The sequence below is a fragment of the Pleuronectes platessa genome, chromosome 14 (genome assembly GCF_947347685.1).
Source record: "Pleuronectes platessa chromosome 14, fPlePla1.1, whole genome shotgun sequence".
In the NCBI taxonomy this organism is placed as follows: Eukaryota; Metazoa; Chordata; class Actinopteri; order Pleuronectiformes; family Pleuronectidae; genus Pleuronectes; species Pleuronectes platessa.
Genome location: NC_070639.1, coordinates 25,506,398 through 25,530,214, shown reverse-complemented (window position 1 = coordinate 25,530,214; position 23,817 = coordinate 25,506,398). Strand labels below are relative to the sequence as shown.

Sequence of the window (23,817 nt, the reverse complement as noted above, 5' to 3'; positions counted from 1 at the left end):
ACAGAAAATGCTCATCTCTTTTTCTTGGTTTTGTAGAACCACCTTCAATCCAACAGAAGCCAGAGGTAGTCAAAGTGACGTGTGGAGATCCTGTTAGTCTTGAATGCAGCGTAGCTGGAACTCCTCCGATCAGTGTTAGGTGGAGCAAAGAGGGCAAAGAGTTCCAGAACAGCAGAAAACATCGTCTCTGCTTCGAGAACAACCGGAGTCGTTTGAACATTCAGGCGTCTCAGCTGGACGACAGCGGACAGTATCTGCTTGAAGCTACAAACTCTGTTGGAACTTGCAGCTGTAAAATCATGATGGTTGTTTTAGGTTTGTAAAATAACCTCCAACTCTTAGTGGAACAAATATAATACGTTGTAGAATTGTTTTTTTTCTTGGATTGTAATTAAATGTTATTATGGTTTCAAACAGAAGAGGTAATTCCTCCAACGTTTGTCAGGAAATTAACAAACATTCAAGCAGTTATGGGTTCGGTGGTCACGATGGAAAGCAAAGTGTCCGGTTCTCTTCCTCTGTCAGTCGAATGGCGCAAAGGGAAACAAAGCATCAGCAACAGCTGCAAATATAAACTTCTGAACGCCGACAACACAGTTTCACTGGAGTTAGCTCTGACAGAGAGCTCTGACACAGGAGAGTATTCCTGTACAGTGACCAACCAAGCAGGCAGCTGTGTGTGCAGTGGAGTTCTCACAGCTAAAGGTCAGCAGTCAAAGGTCTACTTCCTCACATTCTGAACTCAAAGTTAGTTCTGTACTCTCATGCTCTTCTTATGGTTTTAGTGCCACCAAGATTTGTTGCTGAGCCTGAGTCTCATGCAGTTGTTCCGAAGTCAACTGCGCTCTTCCGAAGTATTTTTGATGGAACGCCTCCACTTACAGTGAAATGGTTCAAGGACGACATCGAACTCATCACTGGGCCATCGTGCTCGATTAGACTGGAGACCTATTCCTCCTCTGTAGAGCTGAACTCCGTTGGAACTCTGCATTGTGGGATTTATTCCTGTCAAGTTAGCAACGAGGCCGGCTCCGTGAAGAGTGCAGCAGAGTTGTTGGTGAAAGGTTGGACTTGGTTCTTTTTGTCCACCATTCAATTAGCTCCATCTTATTCTTTCCCATTTTCACAGCTTCTCTTTCTTCATCTTCATTATCTCCACCTGACCTCATTACAATATCTTTTTTTTTTAGGAATATCTGTCTTGTCACCCGTCCACATCCTCCATACGTCACATTGATGCTCAAGTGAATTTTCTTTTCTTGATTTTGCAGAACCTCCTCAGTTTGTCCTTAAACTGCCTCCTACTACCTTTGTGAAGCAGTGCCAGGGACACCGCTTCCAATGCAAGGCCACCAGCTCACGCTCCCTGAACATGAGTTGGTATAAAAACGACCAAAAGATAACCGACGGAGGCAACTATAAAATAATGTTTGTTGACTCGGCTGCGTACCTCCAACTGAGCACCACGAGGTTGGAGGATAACGGAGTCTACACCTGTGAGGCTCACAATGATGCTGGCAGTGCGAGCTGCAGCAGTGTCCTCTCAGTTCAAGGTCAGCTATCAAGTAGATTCACAGGTTACACCTTGTGTGGATTTTGTTTCCCCTAAACTTGTGCAGCATGCAAAGGAAAGAATTACTATTCCCTGTGATGCAGATTTTGATATTACATCTGGAATGGAGAGTTTCTGGAGATGCCCTGTTTAAAGTCTTCAGCATGGACTTTATTTCAGTCAAAACTGATTTTTGTCCTCCGGTGTGTCCTCCAGTGTGTCTGTCCTCCAGTGTGTCAGATAGCATGAGTCTGAGTGCCACCTCTTTTTTAAGAGAAGTTTTTTCTTCATTTTTTTAAACATGACCCACGGAATGACCTTGATTTTTTCGTGTTGTTTCTCTGATCCCAGCGTGAAATCACCGACCCTCCTCCCATAGCATGACCATAAAGTCAGTCTTTCCATTTCCTCACTAATCATCATTGGGCTTTTTTCTGTCAATGTCTGGATGGATCCTCAAGCATGGACTGAACCTCAGCATGACCCCCGATAAGGATTTGATTTCCAGGGGAACTGTTCCACCGATTTGCTTGCAGTGAAGACTTGGTTGTCCATGACTGTTACTTCAGTTAAGATATCTCAATGTATTTTCCAGAGTCTCCATCCTTCATCAAAACTCCAAACCCAGTGGAGGGCATTGAAGGGAAAGAGGCCCGCCTACATTGTGAGATGTATGGCACTCCACCTTTCCAGGTTAGCTGGTACAAAAACAAAAGGCCGCTAAAGGAGAGTAGGAAATATAAGATGGTGAGTGAAGGAAGCTCGGCCACCCTTCACATTCTGAAACTGGACCGAGAGGACGCTGATCTTTATGAGTGCAGGGTGTCCAACAGTGTAGGAAGTGAATCCTGCAGTACGACCATTACTCTTAAAGGTTAGTTCAGACCCAGTGGCCATTTCCTCAGAGCTTAGTTTGAATATAATCACGTCTCCTCACTTTTGACCTTTCTGTCACTATTCAGAACAACCGGCGTTCGTCACAAAGCTGGTCGACCAATCAGTGAAGCTCGGCGAGAGGCTGACTCTCACAGCTACAGTAAAAGGCTCTGAGCCTCTGACTGCGTCCTGGGTTCAGGATAAAGATCACATTCTCAGAGACGGTGACAACAGGAAGATCATGTTTGAGAACAATGTGGTAACGCTTGTCGTTCCCAAGTGTGACTCCACCACGGCTGGTCAATACACCTGCCAGCTGAAGAATGACTCAGGAATCGTGCAGTCTGCTTCCCAAGTGGCCGTTCTAGGTTTGTAGCGTTCCAGACCGTATTTGGTTACCACTCATGACGCCGTGAGGATTCGTATGGCTTAATATCTTCTTCCTTACATTTTTAGAACCTGCTGCTATTGTGGATAGTCCAGACTCCTTCAACGTGAAATCAGGGGAAAACACAGCTCTTGAGGTCAGAGTATCTGGCTCTGCAGAGCTGAAAATTAAGTGGTTCAAGGATGACAAAGACCTCTCTGCTGGTGCCAAGTATCAGATGTCCTTCACAAAGAAGGTTGCCACCCTAAAGATTCGGTCTACTGACAAAGCAGATGCTGGAGAATACAAATTAGAGGTCACCAACAACATTGGTTCAGCCTCTTGCAAAACTAAACTTTCTGTCTCAGGTTGGTGGCCACTGTAGATTTTTTAATGCTTCCTATTTTCTCATGAAATAATTCTAATAATCGTTTTACTTAACGTTCAGCTCAGAAATGTTTTATAACATGTTACATGTTGTGTTTTTGACAACAGATAAGTTGATTCCTCCAAGTTTTATAAGGAAGCTGAGAGACACCCACCTCGTTGTGGGTAAGCCTGGTGAGATGGAGTGTAAAGTTACTGGTTCTTCCCCTTTAACAACTTCCTGGTTCCACAATGGCCAGGAGATCAAGAGTGGTCCGAACTATGACATCAGTTGCTTTGATAACAACTGCAAACTGGTAGTTCCGATTATCAAGATGTCAGATTCCGGCAAATACACCTGCAAAGCTGTAAACGCTGCAGGAACCAGTGAGACAAGCACTTCCATGAGTGTGACAGGTCAGTAGATGAGAATAAAGTTGCAGTTTATCATCGGATCAAACAGAAACTTATCAATTATCCTACAATACATCTTTTTTATGTGAACCCAGAACCTCCATCTTTTGTGGAAACACCCGAGGCGAAGGAAATGTTGGCTGGCAAAAATGTGTCTTTGTCAGCTAAAGTGCGAGGCAGTGCCCCGCTGAAAGTGAAATGGTTCAGAGGAGCCAAGGAAGTTCAGCATGGACGAGGCTGTGAGATTTCCCTGAAGAACGACGTCGCCACTTTGGTTCTTCACAAAGTGGAAAAGTCCCAAGCTGGAGAATACACCTGCCAGATCATAAACGATGCTGGGACGGAAAGCTGCCCAGTTTACCTGTTTGTCAAAGGTTTGTTATGAGGAGACTTGATCTTTTCGAACCATCTGTGAACGTCTCAAGATGAATTTTCTATAACTGATCATCATTACCTCTCTCAGAACCAGTACACTTTGTGAAGAAGCTGAGGGACATTTCCTCTGCAAAGGGAAAGCCTCTGAGGCTTGAGGTCACATTTGCTGGAACCCCCAGTATCAATCTGTCCTGGAAGAAGGACGGTAAACTCATCTGGGCCTCGTATCAGTACAATGTGAACACCACAGACACCTCCTGCATCCTAGAGGTTCTGAACTCGGACAGGCTGGAGGCAGCTGGCAGATATTCTTGCGAAATAGACAACGGAGTTGGAAGTGACAAGTGCGAAGCCCAAGTGTCAATTCTAGGTAAAATCATTAGCATGAGTTATTAAGTTGGGGTTCAGTTCTAAAAATTTGTAATCTTTCAACGATTGAGTGGTTATTTTCATTTGTTCATCTAATACTCAACATCTGTACTAAATCATCATCACATCATGTTTCACTTCAGAACAACCGTACTTTGTTGAACCACTGGAGCCGGTGGAGGTCACTGTGGGTGAACCAGTGACCCTGAGATGCCGTATAGCTGGAACTCCTGACATCTCCGTAGCTTGGTTTAAGGCCGACGGAAACCTGCGCAAGTCTGAAACTTGCTCAATGGATTTCTCAAATGGTGTCGCGACTTTGAAATTGATGAAAACTACCAAGTTTGACGACAGTGAATATATCTGCAAGGCCGAGAACCGAGTGGGATCGGCCTCCGTCAGCTGTAATGTGACAGTGAAAGGTGACGCTTGTTTCATTCTTCTTCTTCTATGTTAATGAACATGCCAACGACTGACTGCAGATCAGTCTGTTGATCACGATAGACACAGACACTGTGTGGTTCTATTATACAGGGATTGTCCTTAAGATTTGCTCAGGTGAAAAATACTAATGTAGCTTTGTCCTCATACTTCGCTCAGTTACATTGACATGAACAGAGAAGCACAGCATTGCATGGCAATATAACAGTGGGCTCATTTCTAACATCAGCTTTGCTTCTCGCAGAACCTGTGCGCTTTATCAAAACGCTGGAGGACACAACTTTCATAGTTGGTCAGCCACTGAAGCTCGTCTGCACCTACGCTGGCAGCCAGAGGGTCCACGTCACTTGGAAGAAGGACAATAAGCTGATTTGGGCGTCTTATCAATATAATGTTAAAACAACCGCGTCAACCTGCATTCTGGAGGTGCTCAACAGCGACAGACCTGAGGCAGCAGGAACTTACACTTGTGAAATTTCCAACGGAGCTGGAACCGACGTCTGCCACGCTCGTGTCAGCCTAGGTAATGTCACAAATTCTTTAAATACCATTTCCTTTCATTTCATTAACCAACAGAGACCTTGTGTGGTGGTTCAGGAGCAACGGCAGAGTGTTGCGTTCATCAGGGACTAACAAGACGCTCTTATCTAGACAGACGACTACATGATCTCTATAACCTGCCTGCCAGCACAACATAATTCAGGCTACATGCAACTAACCCAACCATTACTCCTTCTAGAGCCCGCTCACTTCATGAAAAAGCTTGAAGACACGTATTTCAGACTCTGCGAACCTTTGACCCTCAAGTGCACGTACACTGGTAGCCAACGAGTATTTGTGACCTGGAAGAAGGATGGGAAACTGATCTGGGCTTCGTATAAGTACAACGTTAAGACCACCAAGGACACCTGCATCCTGGACGTCCTCAACAGTGACAGAGAAGAGGCTGTCGGAAGATACACCTGTGAAATCTCTAACGCTGAAGGATCTGACGTCTGTCATGCTAACGTTAAACTAGGTAACCATGTTAGCTACCTAGCTCATGATTTCACAACATATTACATATATTAAATTAAGGATGAGTCACATTAATGTACTGTATTAGTTTTTGTTTTCAGGGGCTGAACCTCACTGCTTACATCATCTAACACCACTTGCTAACTCATTTCTTAGAACCTGTTCGCTTTGTGAGAAAACTGAGAAACACCTTCTATAAAATTGGCTACCCTCTGACGCTGGAGTGCACGTTCACCGGCAGCCAGAGGATTTACGTCAGCTGGACCAAGGACGGAAAACCCATCTGGGCTTCGTACAAATACAACGTCAAGACGACCAACTTCTCCAGCACCCTGGAAGTTCTCAACAGCGATTGTCGGCAAGCCGTTGGGAAATACTCATGCGAGATTTCCAATTCTGAAGGCACTGCTATTTGCCAAGCTGTGGTGAAGATAGGTAAAGCCAATAACAAGTGCACCTCATTAATTATCATTCCAATCCTTCCATGTAAACATTAATCATGCAACTAACATCACCATTGCCTCCTGTAGAACCTGTGAGCTTTTTAAAAGAGCTGGAAGACACCACTTTCAGACTCGGCCAGCCGCTGGAGCTGTACTGCGCTTACAGCGCCAGCCCCAGCGTCTCCGTCAGCTGGAGAAAGGACGGCCGACCAATCTGGGCCTCGTACAAGTACAACGTCCGGATCACAGAGAACTCCTGTGTCCTGGAGGTTCTTAACAGTGACCGGCTCGAAGCAACCGGGAGATACTCATGTGAAATCACTAACTCTGAAAACTCTGCTATCTGCTATGCTCAGGTCAAATTAGGTAAATCAAGGATCATATTCAGTGCTCGTTGTTTTCAGTTTTCAACAACATGCTAGGAACAATTCTATTTTTCTTGAACGATATGGAATCTCGTTTTTAGCAGAATTTTACATTCTACATTCATTCACCACAGTTTGTGGTTTTCTCTGGTTCCTTTAGTTTCTGTGGTTTCAAAGTAAATTGGTAAATCAACAACTGAAAACAATGAGTCATATTTACTCCATTTCACATAATCTCACTCACCTTTTCACTGGTCCACAGGCAACTAACAACTAATGTGCTTGCTTCCTAGAACCTGTGCGCGTTGTGAAAGCGTTGGAGGACACCATCTACAGGGTTGGTCAGCCTCTGAAGCTTGAAGTCACGTACACAGGCAGCCAGCTCATCTATGTGAGCTGGAGTAAAGACGGCAAACCAATCTGGGCTTCGTATAAGTACAACGTCAAGACAACAGACACCAGCTGTGTGTTAGAGGTTCTCAACAGTGACAGAGAAGAGGCTGCTGGGAGATATTCCTGTGAAATATCCAATGCTAGTAGCTCTGCTGTCTGTCACGCTCATGTCAGACTAGGTAACTTCAGCTAACATGCTCATTCATTGATTTGCTAACAGACCAGGCTTCATGACGCGACTAACAACATTGTTGCTTCTCACAGAACCAGTGCGATTCGTGAAAAAGCTAGAAGACACATCATACCGTGTGGGTGATCCTTTGTGTCTGACGTGCACGTACACTGGCAGTCAGCGAGTGCACGTGAGCTGGATGAAGGACGGGAAGCCAATCTGGGCTTCGTACAAGTACAACGTGAAGACGAGCGACTCCTCGTGCGTTTTGGATGTCCTCACTAGTGACGGAGAAGAAGCAGCCGGAGTTTATTCTTGTCAGCTTTCAAACGCAGAATGCTCTGTGATCTGTGACGCTTATGTCCTTTGTAAAAGCTCAAAGAAAGGTACACACATCTCACCTCTCACTCACTGACACTCACCGGCCAACATTCACAGACACAAGGCTCGAGACAGCAGGAGTTTTATCCTGATCTTAGATCAGCTCCACTTCCACTGGATTTTACTGCACAACTAAGTAAACAGCTAAATGGGGAAGGAAACGTTTCTTCTTTTGTTGTAGTCCCTGATAAGTGAAGCAAGCAAAATGACTTAGATCTTCCATCATGGACATGTTGCCCTCCGTTGTGTCATTGGAGTGGAACATGAGCTGCTCCGGCACAATGGTGGCATTTTGGCGTTATATCTTCTTCCTGACTTCACACAATTTAACTAAGGCTAATTGAATTTCATCAGTGATTCATAATTACAGATTTCATTGTAATTGTACCATCTGCTTCTTCACCATCACGTTTGCATCTAACAACCATCACTGCTTCTCACAGAACCTGCTCGCTTCATTAGGAAGCTGGAAAATACCAGGTTCACACTCAGCAAACCGCTGAGACTTCGAGTCGCCTTCAGCGGCAGCCGAGGAGTGACCGTGACATGGAGGAAAGACGGGCGGCTGATCTGGGCCTCGTATCAGTACAACGTGAGGACCTCAGACTGCAGCGCTGTCCTGGAAGTCCTCAATAGTGACAGAGAAGAAGCTCGGGGAAGATACACTTGTGAAATTTCCAATGCCGAAGGCTCAGATATCTGCCATGCTCATGTCACACTAGGTAAAACTAACCAGCTCCACAGTGCATGTAGATCTTATTGTTAATTTCATGCATGTAATGGCTGTTTCTCAGAGATAACTTCTAATGCCACTCTCATGGCCTTTCCACCACCTGAGACATTTCATACCTTAACGTAGAGGTTAAGATCCGTCCATTCACTTAGCCTGTCTTTCTACGCATGACGTCCTCCACGGACTCCTGGGACGTAACGTACTCGTTCATGCTCCACATGTATAGGACAGTGTGTTCTATGACTCATTTCAACGTTGCTTCTCTCAGAGCCCGTACGATTCGTCAAGAAACTCGAGGACGTCTGCCACGAGCTGGGCAGAGCGCTGAGGCTTGCGTGCACTTACACCGGCAGCCAGAGGGTCCACGTGACATGGAAGAAAGACGACAAGCTCATCTGGGCTTCGTACCAGTACAACGTCAAAACCACTGACTCCTCCTGCACACTGGACGTCCTCTACAGCGACAGAGTTGCAGCGGCGGGAAAATACACGTGTGAAATTTCCAATGCAGATGGAACTGACACCTGTCATGCTCATGTTAAAATAGGTAACGCACTAACACTTTTCCATTTCAACTCATTCCCTCATTTGGTTGTCGTCATGAATGCTAACCTCCCCTGCAACAACGGTTTCTCGCCTCTCATGGTCCCGGATGTTGTCTCGTTTCTGGTTTTCTGGTCCTGTGGTTGTTGGGTTTGAAAAGAGTTGGTTGTATATTTACTCAGACCTTTCTGACAGCATGTCGTTCACGTTGCTGTGGTTGGGTCAGATACTGCACATAACATTTGAAAAAGTGAGAAGAAAGTTTTTATATTATTAGGTGGATATTCTGTGTATGTTTGCTGTTGTGTTGCAGTTCATGTTGTTGTTGTCTCTTGTGCTGCACCTCTTTGTTTCCTTGATGCTCTGGTATCGGCCCGCTGGCCGGTGGACAATACATGTTTACATTTCAGCTACTTCAGAACATGGGCTGATTTTCTTCCGTTTCTCTACTAACAGAAAGAAAGGTCGCTCCAAACTTCACCAAGAGGCCCTTGGAGTCCATGGTGGATTCAGTGGGTAAGACGGTGAAGATGGAGGGTCGGGTGTCTGGCTCACAGCCACTCAACGTCACGTGGTTCAAGGACAACAATGAAATCTATGCCTCTGACAAATATGACATCAGTTTCAAGAATAATGCGGCTGTGCTGTGTGTGAAAGCCTCCAGCAGCTCGGACGGCGGCGCCTACAGCTGCGAGGCCACCAACGAGGCTGGAAAAGCCTCCTGCCGGGTTTCTCTCACCATTTCAGGTATGAGCATGTCGTCTGTCTCTAATCTTAAACCAACAATGATCCGACTTCAATTGGATTGTGTATATCTTTAAAATTCAAATGATCTTCAGGTAAAATATGTAGACACGACACATGTGGAGTCTACGATCTGTGTTGTGTCATCCATCTTGGTTCAGTTGGTCCATCTTTAATACCTTTCTGATAACTTAGGACTCGAGAACTGTTCAACATGAGCAGCATGCATCGATCAAAAAACAGCTAACAGCAGCCTTCAATGTGTTTTCATCTTTTAGCCTCTTATTTGGCTGCTAAGCTAGCTGGGAACACGCTTGTTGAAATAAACGAGCTGCTTGTTACTAATCAGCTAATTACAGACACAACCGTTGGTGGACAGAATCTTTTTTCAGTGTGAAAAGCAAACTTTCCCGTCCCTCCTTCAGAAACTAGCCAAGCTCCTAAATTTGATGTTCGCCTGGAGCCTGAGACGGTGAGCGAGGGCGAGAAGCTGAGCCTCAAATGCCACGTGAGCGGCTCTCCTCCACTCACCATCCAGTGGATGAAGGACAGGAGGGAGCTGAAGTCCAGCGGAAACACCAGGATCACGTTTGTTGGTGGGAAGGCCTGTCTGGAGATCAGCCCGGTGTCAAAGGGTGACGCAGGAGATTACCTGTGCAAGGCCAGCAATGCTACGGGCAGCGACTTCTGCAAGTCCAGGGTCAATGTGCAAGGTAACCCCATCTGTCTGTGATGAGCAGTTACGTGTCTGAACTTCTCTGATGTTTCAATCGCTTCTCTTCTGTTGGCTCTTTATTTGACAGTTGTTCTTACACATCACTCACCCTTTTCTTCCCAGCTTTTTATTTGACTTGGGTCCAAATGGTTTTAGAAACTTCTGGAGGGTTCAGGTGGTTTTATTCAACAAAAGCTTTCAGTAATACCTGTGTAATAACAGCCTTGTACATGTCACAGCTGAGCAGACTCTTGAAGAAGACTCTTATACGGTGAATGTAGAATGATGTCACCCACTCTGGGAACAACATTCGTCACAGTTATAATCTTTGATACGGGTTCAACTGATTCTACGAATTAAATATATCTATCTATCGATGGAGCAGGTTTCTTGGTTCCATTCACCAAAAATTAACTTTCAGAATTTTTTCTCAGACAAAGGATCCAAGGCCGCCCCTGCTGAGGCCGCCGCCCCCCCCGCCCCGGCTGCAGCGGCTCCGGTCAAAAGACTCGAGAACTTATTTTTCATCGAGGAACCTAAAAATGTTTCTGTCTCAGAGAGTAAGTAAAGTGTTGGACGTCTTTTCTGTGGAAACACTTCAGTGTCCACTTGTTATGTCTTTAAAAAACTGCAGAGACTCAACTTTCATGACGAGTTAGTAAAACAATCGATCACAACAGAGTTACAAACACTGGAGGAAGTCAATGTGCAGATACATGTTTTCTGTATTTTTTACAGAGGGCACAGCAACCTTCATAGCCAAGATTGGAGGTGACCCGATCCCAAGCGTGAAGTGGATGAAGGGCAAATGGAGGCAGATCACTCCCGGTGGTCGTATCTCCATCCAGCAGAAGGGCCAGGAAGCCAAACTGGAGATCCAGGAGGTGACCAAGTCTGACGCCGGGCACTACAGATGTGTCGCCGCCAACAAGCATGGAGAGATCGAGTGCAGCTCTGAGATGGAGGTTTCCAAAAAGGAGGAAGTGGAAGGACTTGGAGACATAAGGACAAGACTGAAGAAGTAAGACCTGAGTTGAATGTTGGATTTATTGATTTTGCCTGAAGTTTGAGTTTCTTTTAAGAAGACAGGAAACAGAGAAATGTACATTAAGAGAAAATCTCTTGTGTTTAATTTTTGTTTCCAGGACTCCCTCGAAGCAGAAGAGCCCAAAGAAAGAACAAGAAGTAGATATCGTGGAGTTGCTGAGAAGTCACGACCCCAAAGACTACGAGAAGATCCTGCATGAACATGGGATCCACGACTTCCGGGCCATCCTGCAGGCCATGGATTTCCTGAAGCGGGAGAGGGAGACGGAGACTGGAAAAATGGTAAGAGACGCACAACTGATCCTGATGTTGAAACGTACAAATCTATCTTTAACATTTAAGACTTTCTTGCGCTGGTTTACTTCAACCGTCATCTTTGCTGCTGCAGGACGTGGAGCACGGAGGTCGGGTTGAAGAGGAGGATATGGCCAGACTCATCCAGCAGCTGGAGGGACGCGTCGGCACTGAGGTACCAGAAAGTCAATCGATCAATCTATCAATCAATCTATCAATCCATCAATCTATCAATCAATTAATTAATCAATCTATCAATCAACCGACCGACCGACCGACCGACCAATCAGTAAGTCAGTCAGAGGTTATTAGTCTTACATTCCCAGTTTGTCTCATATTCCCAGTTTGTCTTAAAGATGTTCACAAGGATCTACTTCCTGTTCTTACCTCAACACGAGTCAAACAGAAACTTAGTGATCAGTGATGAAGCTCAGTCCCATGTGATGATCCTCTCCCAGGACACACACATGCTGATGGAACTGAACACATCAACACAACAACAGGATTCACTACATGACAAGAACCAGTTTCTAATGTTTAAAGTATTTATACATAGGAAAATGTCTAATAGTATCATTTGCGTAGAATCCGATACAACAATCATTCAGCACATCTATAAACCTTTTTCCTGTTGACGTGATTTTGTTTCTTATTATTTATATTTTGTGTGAGATGCAGTTGCTATATTGAGAAAGTTGATTAAATTTACTTTTTCAACAGCTTTGTAGTTATTGAATCAAAACTAAAACAGACTTGAATCTGGAGCTTGATCTAACTTTTTTAAATACAATAATTTGTGTGATTATATATTGTTTATGCTCTGATGTCGTATTTTCTGATGTAAACATTATTACCACTGATGTTGAATCTTCAGCCTGTCTCTGTCCTGGAGGACATCAGTGACCAGACGGCGACTGAGACCCAGAGCGCCACCTTCGAGTGTCAGATCAGGATCAACTACCCAGAGATCGCTCTGACCTGGTACAAGGGAACGCAGAAACTCGACAACAGTGACAAGTATGACATCAGCAGCGTGGGAGACCGCCATTATCTGAAGGTCGTCAACTGCCAGGCCAAAGATCAGGGCAACTACCGTGTTGTGTGTGGTCCTCACATCTCCAACGCCAAACTCACTGTGTCAGGTAAGAGTGCGACTCTCTTCGTTTCCTGTCTGGAAAAAAAGCAACTCTCTCAAATAATCAGTGTTTTGAAGAACCAGACGTTAACTGTCATCATCTGGTTTGAGCCGAAAAAATTTCGTTCAGTAAATGCATCAGAAGGTCAGGTCAACGCCGCCCTGCCTCCTTCGAGTGCGAGTTGTGCTTCGACTGCACCAACGTCACATGGTACAAAGACTCATGGCAGCTCAAAGAGAGCCCAAATATGACTTATGAGTTTCATATCCACAGTTTAAAAACACAGGTTCCACCTCTTCACTAAAGTACACCAGACATTTGAGTGTCTCAGGAAGTGAAGGTTCATTGGAGCAGTAGTGTTAACACGGTCTCTGCTCCGTCAGGAGTCGACTCTATGGTCGCTGGACCGGTGCCGAAGGGAGAAGCTCCAGGTTCCGCCGAGCTTCTCCTCGCAGACAAAGGTCCTTCTCTCAGCCCGATTCACACAATACAGTTAATCAGATTATCAAAATCTATTTCCATGTGATGACCTGTCGTACCTTGTTCCTTCACAGACATTGTGTTAGGAAAGGTTCCTCAGGGTGAGTATCTGATAAAAACATTATTATTAACGTTTAAGTGAACACGTGAAATAATACAAACAAGTAGACTTGTTATTAATTGAAGTTATTTGTGTAAAAACCTTCAGACGTCCCCGACGTGTCGCTTCCAGCAACAGAAACAGACTCTTATGTTTTCAGAGGTGAGTCTGTTTCCATCAGTCGACTGAAGGTCACCACCTCGACTCTCACGTCATTCTGACACTCATCAATATTTTTTTTCAATCTATCAATCAATAGATTCCTCCGACATTTATCAGTGCGTAGAAACAACTCGAGTTAAAGGTACAAACGTTTGAATCACCTAAACGATAAAGTTTGAACTAACTATCGTCACTTCTACACTTTGTGTGAAGGAATCTGATGATTCTGCTTCTCATCCATCAACAGTAATGTTTCATCTGAAACTGTAACCTTCATCTTCTTCATCCTAAAACCTGTGTTCACCATCACTGCTCCTAATATGCTGCCATCAAAACTCAATTAGTTCACATTAATAACAACTTTCATTTGTGAAACACAATACACAGAAGATTCAACTTGGAAATAAAAGTCAGAAGAGTGAAAATTTAAATTCTCATTAGATTCCAAATATATGAAATAGTACTTCTATTTCAATTTATTCATAAGATTTAAAGATGAAAAATAGAGATAAAAATACAGAATTTCTCAGATTATATCTCAACTTTGAAATTGTAATTTATAATTTATTTTGAAAGTCTTAATGTTAGATTATATCTTTAACTGAAATCTGAATCTTGACTGTAGTGTCTTTTAACCACAATCCCACAATTTCAATTGTTTTTTAATTTGAAATTGTATTTAGCTGTATGAGTAAATTAAGAGTAATGACAGATGTCTGACTTTTATCTGGAGATGAATCTGGTCTGTGGCAATCAAACCTGCGGCGATGAAACTTCTCACTCTTCACTTTGAGCTTTTCAAAGAGCGACAGGAGAAGAAGAGATGTTTCTGTTCGTCTCTCCTCGTCACAGATATCGTTCTTTTTCTGTTTATATATAGAATCATATCATCAGCATATAAAGCGATCGTCTGTCTTCTCTCTGTGTTTTCCTCTTTTATATGTTTTTCTTTCATTAATCGCTCTCGTCACGTTTCTTGACTGTCACAGTCTAATGAAGTAAATTATTAACGGTGATAATTAGAGACGTGCGGCGTCTCTACAGGTCGGACTTCGTTTCTTTTTCTAAGTTCAGTTTTCTTCTTCACCAGAAGAGAGAAAGACCGTAGAGGAAGTTGTTGAGACGACTCAGTTCGAGAGCAGAGAAGAAATCCCTGAAGGTATAAACACGTAAACGCTTGTGGCTGTAACGTAACAAAGCCGCTGGTCAAAGCCGCTCACGTGTAAAAAGCTTCACACGCCCCCTGCTGCTCACAGACGCTTTAACGTCCTCACGCTTGAGCTGTTTGTGTCGTAGACGTAGGTCCTGCTTCTACTTCCTGATTTGTCTTATTTGTGTTTGTGTTTTCTATTCTTGAGTCTTTCCACTCACTCTTACGCTCTTGCTCATGCTCAGCGGCTTCTGTCCAGTAGTTGGCAGTAGAGAGTAGATGGTGGTGGTTTTGACGTGAACTCTCTTGATTCTTTAAGTGACGGAGGTTCGAAGCAGAGCGGAGGAGAAACGCTCTGACGCTGCCGCTCCAGTCCAAGGTAACTTCTTCTTCTGTCTCAGTCGTTCACGTTTCAAGTCTTTTCTTCTTCAGTCTTATGTTTGTTTTCTGTTTCTCTTAACGAGCTGCTAATGAAACATCTTCATGTTAGAATCAACTGTGGTCAGAAAACTGAAATCATTGATAATGTTTAGGACCTGAGGCAAAGAAGCTGCAGCCTGAGGGGGGCGCTGTAGCTCAGAGGGAAGAAGCTCTGGCTCCAGAAGCTTAATTCATAATTTGCTTTTTTGAATTTTTTTGACTTAAATTAAATCAACTTAAATTCAAATTTATATCGAAAAAAATGTTTGTATGATATTGTAGATAAAAAAGACAAAATATTAAAAAAATATTTAAATGCAGAAATATTTTTTTAATTCAGATTTTGGACATTTAACTCTTTTAGCGTGACATTTTAGAGCTTTTGTCAAATCATTATCAATTTATTGAATGGATCAGTATTTATGTTCCAACAATAGAATACACTGAATCTTCTCTATATATTTGTAATGTATTTAACATTAAACAGCAGATTCACAAACTGTATGATGAATTTAAAGGTTTGACATTATACAAAGATCTGTTAATGAGGCATGAACCCCCCCCCCCCCCCCCCCCCCCCAGTGGCGGTCATAACACTTAGAGATTAAAGGAAACTCTATCATATAAAAACCTGTGATCTTGAGATGTTTCTCTGGAAGTCTGTCTTTGTAACTTGTTGTGGAAAGTTCTTCTTTGTGTGTTGTTGGTTCTTTCAACTGTTTGTTTTTTACATGTGTGTGTTTGTGTTTTTCTTCTTTCACCAAACTCTTGAAGCATTTGACTCTGTTGTCTCGTGTTTCTCTGTTAAACCTTGAAGAACCTTCAGTTTGTGCTGAGCCAGAGAAGTTCAGTCCTGAACCTTATCAACACAAACCAACAACAGCAGAAACAAAACCTTCTCCTCCTGAGGCCAAAATGAAGCCGGAACCTGAAGCAATGAAAGTCGAAGCTGTGAAGAAAGAAGCAGAAGCTCCTGAAGCGAGAGGTAACGTAGGAAACACTTAACTCCTGGTCGACTACAGAGACGTGGTGTTTAACGTCTTGAGGTTTCATTCCATGTTGCTGTCTGACATGTTTAAGTCGTGAATGTTTTCACCTCTTGATGCTCTAATGTATCTGGAGCTTTACGCTGTTTGGAAACAGCTTCATATTCTTTTACACCAACTGGAGGAATTATAACTTTGACAGTGAAGCTCGGATGTGTTTTTTAAACAAACTTAGTTATCAAGTCAAAGGAAGTGGTAGTTCAGCCAATTGATGTAAAGGAAACTTCACCAGAGGCTGAAGTGATTTTAACAGAAGGTGTGAGAGGGACCATCTTGAATATCTTGAATATCTCTGGTCCTGTGACTGGTTCTCTGTCTTTATGTTCTGTGTCTTCTCGTTCTCTTTGTTCGAAGCACTCGTTAGAGTGGACTATAATTCTAGATCTTGGTGGTTACCAGGTTACTGAACATGTATGTATCATGTTTTTTCAAAGTACCAGAAACCCCAAAGCCTGAAGAACCTGTAGTTCCTCCAACCACAACCAAGGTTCCTCCCTCCACACCAGAACGTCTCGCAGCTAAAGGTATTAATCGTTGACCTTCAATCTTTTCTTCGTCTTTCTGACTCTGAACTCACTGAGTCATCTTTGATTCCAGCTTAGCCTCGGTCGTTACCTGTAGCCGAAAGAGCGGCAGAGAACCTGTTCATAATCACTTTGTTCTACTTGTTTTGTGTTTAATTTGTTTGTTGTGTCAATAATTTGATATGTTTTATCTCAAAATAATATTATTTTATATATTCCATGAATATCTTTGAGCTAAGCACTCGTTAGAGTGACACTTTCAATCATGGATTTTTTCTTGCAAAATATGGTAAAAAAGATCATCATCTCATAAATAAATGTTCTTCTAAGTTGTCTCAGAACCAAAGAAACCAGAGACTCCAAGAAAACCAGCATATATTCCCATAACAAAACCAGAGGAACCGAAGAAAGAGGTTCTCGAAGAGACAAAGAGGTCTGCCCAGGTGTCAGAGAAGGTTCCAGAAGGACCAGAACAGGTTATCCAAGACACAAAGAGGGTTACTGAAGCTCCAAAGAACACCCAAGAAACCCCTGCAATAGTCTCTGAGGCACCAGAGAAGGTTCCAAAGAAGCTTCCAAAGAAGGTTCCACCCCAAAAAGTAGTAGAAGAAATTAGGAGGGTTCCTGAAACTCCAAAGAAAGTCCTGGAAACACCAAAACTGGTGCCAGATGAACTAAAGAAGGTTCCACAAGAACCCATAAAGGTTCAGGTAATTGAAAAGAGGGTTCCTGAAACCCAAAACAAAATTCAGAAAATACTTGGGACAGTTCCAGAGGTACCAAAGAAAGTTCCCGAAGAACCAAGGGAGACTCCAGAGGCACATCAAATTGTGCACCGCCTAGAACCAGCTGCACCACAAGACTTGGAAACACGGAAACATGTACTTCAGGCTCAGCCTCAACAACAAGGTAGATATGCTACAAACAAATTTAAAACATCAGATTGACTTATCCTGACTCATCTTGATCTTTTACTCACGATCTCTATCTTTTATTCTGAAATGTCTTCAGCTAATTCTTCAAATGTTGTGTCTGATTCTGTGCCGTCATGTGTGTTGACTGTTTCTTGCGTCATATCAATTATCAAATCCACTTTTCTCGTTAACGTTTCTCGTTACTTTTAGAAAGTAAAAAAAGAATCACTGCTCTGTAGTTTGACCAGATGTGTTGATTTGTCCCTGAATACAGAAGAGGTCACTCCCTCTGGGCAAGTGGGGTCAGCGTTTAAAGAAGCTCCACGGCAGATAGGTAGTGATTCTTAAAACAAGCAGTAGAATATTATCACACGGACTTCGTTGTTGATCTTTGATGGTTTTTGTTTTGTGTTGTTTTTCTCTTGGCCACCGCTCCATGGTGCAAATCTTCATTCTTGGGTGAAATTTTAAAATGACGTCAGTTTGCCTGAAGACTGATGGTGAACGAGCAGATGTGGTTGAAGACAGAAAGGAGTCTTCTGTCAGAAAGAGTCGTGGACAAAGGAATTCTCTTGCAGCAGAAGTTGAACAGAGACAAGTGGAAGTGAGGACGTACGAGTCCAGTGAAGAAATCACTTTGAAAATGCAGCAACAAGTGGTGAAAGATTCTTTATGGTTCTGTGAAGATCAGCAAGGTGAATATAAGGAGGCTGAAAAATCCGTAGACACTGAACCATGTGATGAAGAAGACTTTGATCCAGAAGATGTGGACCTGAGAGATGAAATGTCTCTCACGTCAGTCCCCCCACCTCCACAGAACTTTACACCTATACCATCAAAGCTAGACATCGCACCAAAGACAGAAGTTCCACCTCCTGAACCTGGATCTGCATCCAGAGAAGAGGCTGGCAAGGCAAGTGCTCAAGAACGAAAACTCAAAGAAGAAACTTGTGCAGAGCAGAGAGACACGACTGAATCATCTAAATCCGTATGTCCTGAAGAAATCCTCTTTGCAATGGAGGAGCTTGTTAAACCTCAAGTCTCTGCTACACTTGAATCAGTCACAATACAGCAGAAGTCTAGAGGACCTGAACGTGCTGCTCCTTCAAAGCAAGCTGACTCTGTGGAAGTGGTTCCATCTGAAAGACACATGTCTTCGTCTCGTAGTAAACACCTGTCGCCGCCTTCTGAACAAGATTTACCCAGACTTCTTCCTAAAACCAGGCTGTCTCATCCTGTGACAGTTCTTCCTCCTGAGAGAGAAGCAAGGCCGGGTAAAAAGATTGAGCTTCCGCGAGAAGACATTAAAAATACTCCCGAAGCTACCGATGAAATGTGTGTTGAAGAACTTTCTTTCAAAGAGGAACTCATCCAAGCAACATCAGTCCCAGAGCATCGGAGAGGGTCATCTCCACTTACAACTCACATTCCTTTGCCGGAGAAAACTGTCCTTCAGGAAAAAACTGAACCAAAGAAGACATCTCCTTCTCTTCCCAAAATGTTTACTGCTCCTGAAGAAACCTTTGTCCCTGAAGAAGTGACGCTGTCCAAGAAATCGAAAGACGAGGTTTCTTTGACTCAACAACCGAAGGTTCCACCACAGAAGACATATTTTCCTTTTGAGCAAGAAACTCTTCTACCTGCTTCAGTCGGCTCCTCTGAGGAAACAAGAACCTCTGCAAAGAAACCACTGACACGAGCTGATGATGACATACCGAAGAAGAGAACAGAGGAGGTTGAACAACAAACTCTTCAGAAAGGTATTCTGTTGTTCTTGAGCCGCTCAGGCTCATGATCTTCATCAACTCCTCTTCAAAGATGCTCACATTTTTCATACTCACTTACAAAACTAAAAGACATTCCACTCTAATCTTCACATGGTCGCATTAAACCCTCTTTTTGTCTTTAAAAGGTGTTCTTCTCTTAACATATTTCATCGTTGACCTTCTTTCTTCATTCTGTCACTTCTTCTGTTTGTTTGTGAAATTATTTGTATTTAAATCATCGTTTATAAGTCGTGATATTGATCACAATGTTTTCTTGGTCGTGATCTTGGAATCTTTTATTTTAAAGTGTCTCCTCAAGAGGAGAAGAAACCAACTGCAGCCAAACCAAAGGCTTTACCTCCTTCACAGAAAGGTGCGCCCCCTGCAGGTAGTCTTGACCTTTAACAGTTGACATGCTGTTTTACTTCTGTTTGTGTCGTCCTGTTCGTCTCACTCACTTCTCATCATGTTTGAACTTATCCTCTTCTTCATTATGACCATGATCATCTTGTATTTTAAAGTTTCTCCCCTGGAGGAGAAGAAACCATCTGCACCGACACTCAAACCTTCACCTCCTACTCCTGCTGCTGCAGAGAAAGTTACGCCCCCTGCAGGTAGTTCCTCACCTGGATTTCTATGTTGCTGTCTGTCTGTTTTCTATTCCTTGTGTTTTTTAGTTTCTTGGTGTTTCCTCAGTCTGGTATTGTTTCAGTGCAGCGTATCTGACTGTGTTGTGTCTTGGTCGTAATCTTGGAATCGTATATTTTTAAGTGACTCCTCCAGAGGAGAAGAAAGCATCGAAACCTTCAGCTCCTGCTGCTGCTGCTGCCAAAGCAGCGCCCCCTGCAGGTAGATCTTTACACTGTTGAACCTGAAACTCTGTCCTGTGTTTCTGTGGTTTTTGAATAATCCTTCCTCTGTGGCTGCTCCTGTGTTGGTCTGACCTGTGCACTCTTCTCTTCACTTTTCATCTTGAATCTGTCTTTGTTAATGTGCTGCCGCTTTATCTTCTGTCCTCGTGCTTGTGAAGTTTCTCCTCCAGAGGATAAGAAACCATCTCCTCTGACACCAAAGGTTCCAGCAGAAAAACTCCTTCTTCCTTCAGGTAGTTTTCTTGTGTTTGTCACCGTGTGTCTGACTGTGTTTGTCACGTCTGGTTCTCAACAACAGTTTGAATTCCTCAAGTGTGTCTGTTTGAGTTTCTGTCTGTTGGTCAGATCTTTGCCAGTGATTTAATCCAGTTGACGTTGTTGTAGCTCAAGTTGCAGCGATGCAGAGGAAACCATCTCCTCCGGCCGCTAAGGCTGAACGCTCTCCTGTGTCGGAGGAAATGTCTCCACCTGAAGGTAACGCCTCTTCTCTAACTGTCACTCATGTTGTTTGTCTTCAATCTTCGCACAAAGTCACATCCTGTTGTCTGTCTCAATATGTTGGTCTGCTGTTTGTGGCTCTACTTTCTTTTCTGTAATCTCACAGAAAGAAGCTAAATAATCTTGAGTGTTTCTCTTGATGCATCATGATGAGCATCTGAACACAAAGTTTTCCTTCTGTCTTTGACTAATAAACGTCTTTGTCTTTGATTGAATCACGTTTGTGTCATTGTTTGTTCTGTGAATATTTACTTGGATCTTATTGAAATTCTTACAGATATGGAACCAGTTTCAGCTCCTGGACCAACTAAAGGTAGCAAACATTTACTTCTTTACTTCCTCATGTAAATAGGCAATAAATCTTCATCCATGTTATGTTGGTTGCTGTCTGATAAAGTACAAGCGTGTGTGAGTCCTGTGTTGTTAAATATGAAATGTTGAGCTTCTTGTTTGTCTGTATGTTAATGTTATGAAGGTGTAAATGCCTCAACCACAGAGCCACCTTTTAAACAGAAGGGTAAGGTTCCTGTTCAAGAGACAAAAACGCCTGATTCACCAAAGCTGAGGAGTAAATTCACCAGGAAACCCAAAGAGAAGGAACCAGAACCAGAGATGGTGAAGCTGAAGAAGATTCCAGTGAAAACTCCGGAGCCTGAGAAACAAGTTGAAACTCATAAAGCTGAAGTGACACGGCGTCAAGACCCAGAATTAATGGCTCGTGGTCTTCATGACAGAGAAGATCGAGAGGTAATAACTCTTGGAAGAACTGATCGTCTCTTCACTGCAGAGGAAGAGACAGTTCAGTTGAGATACTTTGAGGAAGCTGAACGAGTCGTAGTTGTTCAGAAAACAGAGAAAGAAGGTTGGACAAGAACTGTAAAACCACAGAAAGAGCAGGAACCTGACCGACCGAGTGTGGACAAGAAGAAAATCACTAAACTGCCAAAGTCAGACGAGCCGAAAGAATCAGTTAAACTCAAACCCTTTGAAAAATCAGGGAAACCAGAAGAAGAACCGCAAAAGATCCAACTCAAAAAGGTGCCAGCAAAGCCCAAAGAGCCAGAGAAGGAAGTCATAACTCACAAAGTTGAAACGATAAGACATTATGACACAGAACTAACAGTTCAGAAGCTTCGGGACAGAGAAGATCGAGAGGTGATAACACTCAGCAGAAGAGAAAGAGTGTTCACTGCAGCTGAAGAGACGTCTGAACTGGGATCTGTGCAGGAACCTGAACAACCAGAAGCAGAAGATGAGAAATCAAGATGGATCAGAACTCCTAAAGCACCGAAAGACGAAGAGCCTGAACCAGATTTATCTAAGAAGAAAATAAGGAAACTGCCAAAGACAGAGGAGGAACAAGAGGTGGTGACACTGAAACCATTTGAAAAACCTCAGAAACCTGAAGAAGCTGAGCCTCTAAAAGCTCAGAAAGAAGCTCAAGCACAGACAGATACCAAACGAACTCCGGTCCAGAGAGCTGAGACGCCACAGAGAGATCAACCCAGTGCTGCAGACAAAGACAGAACACATGAAGACGTTCCTGTCAAGAGTCCAGAGGTCGTTCACCTTGTTGACAAAGATCAGACAGAAATCCAGCAGAAGAATAAGGTGGACCAGGTCCCAGAGCCTGAGGAACCTTCTGCTGCCAACAAGCTTCGTGGAAAACCTCCATTTACACCAGATAAAGAGAAAGAGAAGGTTCTGTTGAAACCCTATTCTAAAGACTTCAAGACGGAAGACAAAACTGAAACAACACCTGAAGACGAGAAAAATAAATCTGTGGACATAAAAATACCAAAGAGAAAAAGTCCAAAAGATGAAACTCCGCTCAGAAAAGTTGAAAAGACAATGACACCCAAAAAGAAGGATGAGAAACCTGGAGATAAGGAAGAAGCAGTTGTTCCACTCAAGACACTGATTCCACCAGGAGAGAAAGAAGTGATCCTGCAGAAAGAGGCAGAGAGAGAACTCCCACAAAAACAAGCAGACATCTTTAACAAAGGTGTCAAACTCCAAAAAACTCCATCACTGAGAGTCAGGAAAGACAAGGTAGAAGAAGAAAAGTCCCTCAAGCCCACTGAGCAGCTCAAAAAGATGGAGCTTAAAACGACACCTTCACCAAGAGACTTGACTGAAGCCCTGACGCTGAAGAAGGTTCTAAAGAAGCCGTCAGCAGAGGAGAAACCTGAGAGCGTGAGGATTCCTCTTGTGAAGGAGGTGTCTCCTGGAGCTGTGCACATGAAGAAGGTTCCCACGCAGCCGGAGGAGGAGGTGTTCGAAGAGGAGGAGGCTGGTGATGAAGAGGAGGAGGCCTGGGGATGGGAGCTGGTTCCTCCAGACGACTGGGATGGTGAAGGGGTTGATGGGGTGCTGGAGACTCCAGGAATGCCTGGCGGTAAACGAGGTGAGCCGAAGACGACCATGGACTCATCCAACCTCTGACGACTCATCTCATCAACTCCATCGCTAATCACGTGACCATCATTCATCTCCACCTCATGATTCATCTCCGTCCACCCGTCATGTGTCCATCCTTTAATGTCTGTCATCAGATGTTTGTCTTCACCAGTGTTCACATCGTCTTTGTCTCTTATGTCCTTGTCATCATCTCGACGTATCCTCTTCATCGAGTGCCGTCCCCTCATTGTTGCAATGTCTCCTTTATCGTGTTTGTCGTTCGTGTTGCGTGAATCTTTCTCTTGGTTTCCTCTGGAGTGTTTAGGTTAACAGAGAAACACAAAACTCATCTAACTCTTTCTTGTCCAGATGGAAAACCATCGGAGGAGCCGGTGAAAGGCAGAGGCCGAGGACTCGGTGGTGAGAACAAACTCACATACTAACAGTTTAGAGTCTTTATGTTTAAAGCAGATCACCTGTTTCATCAGTGTCGTAAAGTGTACGTTGTTTATTGTGTAAATCTTTTAATCTTACATCATATGACCTTTGAAATGTTTGTCCATGAACACACAGATGCCTTTTTACTTTACAGTTACTTGTGTTATCTCTATCTGTGTGTGATGTTTGTGTAGTTAGTTGTTTTTGTCGTCTTTGAGTTTGAGGCTCTTCTCTGAAGCTCTGTCTGATTCGGAGTCTGAACGAAATCTTAGATCCTGTTTCTCAGATTTTTACTAGCGTGTTT

At 43.4% G+C, this 23,817-nt stretch overlaps 1 protein-coding gene across 1 annotated transcript in view; it reads left to right on the top strand.

Annotated features, from left to right (window-relative positions):
- The window catches only part of ttn.1 (titin, tandem duplicate 1), a 149,774-nt gene that overhangs the window by 34,962 nt on the left and 90,995 nt on the right, over positions 1–23,817 (top strand). The window contains 30 exon segments of the mRNA XM_053439232.1: positions 37–315; positions 418–705; positions 786–1,064; positions 1,272–1,553; positions 2,148–2,426; positions 2,515–2,796; positions 2,885–3,163; positions 3,291–3,578; positions 3,671–3,949; positions 4,039–4,320; positions 4,463–4,741; positions 5,005–5,283; positions 5,500–5,769; positions 5,919–6,202; positions 6,848–7,158; positions 9,259–9,554; positions 9,977–10,264; positions 10,701–10,826; positions 11,005–11,287; positions 11,412–11,604; positions 11,732–11,782; positions 12,482–12,749; positions 12,821–13,015; positions 13,127–13,204; positions 13,298–13,324; positions 13,432–13,485; positions 14,576–14,644; positions 14,955–15,014; positions 21,151–23,082; positions 23,445–23,495. Of these exon segments, the coding sequence (XP_053295207.1) occupies positions 37–315; positions 418–705; positions 786–1,064; positions 1,272–1,553; positions 2,148–2,426; positions 2,515–2,796; positions 2,885–3,163; positions 3,291–3,578; positions 3,671–3,949; positions 4,039–4,320; positions 4,463–4,741; positions 5,005–5,283; positions 5,500–5,769; positions 5,919–6,202; positions 6,848–7,158; positions 9,259–9,554; positions 9,977–10,264; positions 10,701–10,826; positions 11,005–11,287; positions 11,412–11,604; positions 11,732–11,782; positions 12,482–12,749; positions 12,821–13,015; positions 13,127–13,204; positions 13,298–13,324; positions 13,432–13,485; positions 14,576–14,644; positions 14,955–15,014; positions 21,151–23,082; positions 23,445–23,495 (8,211 nt within the window).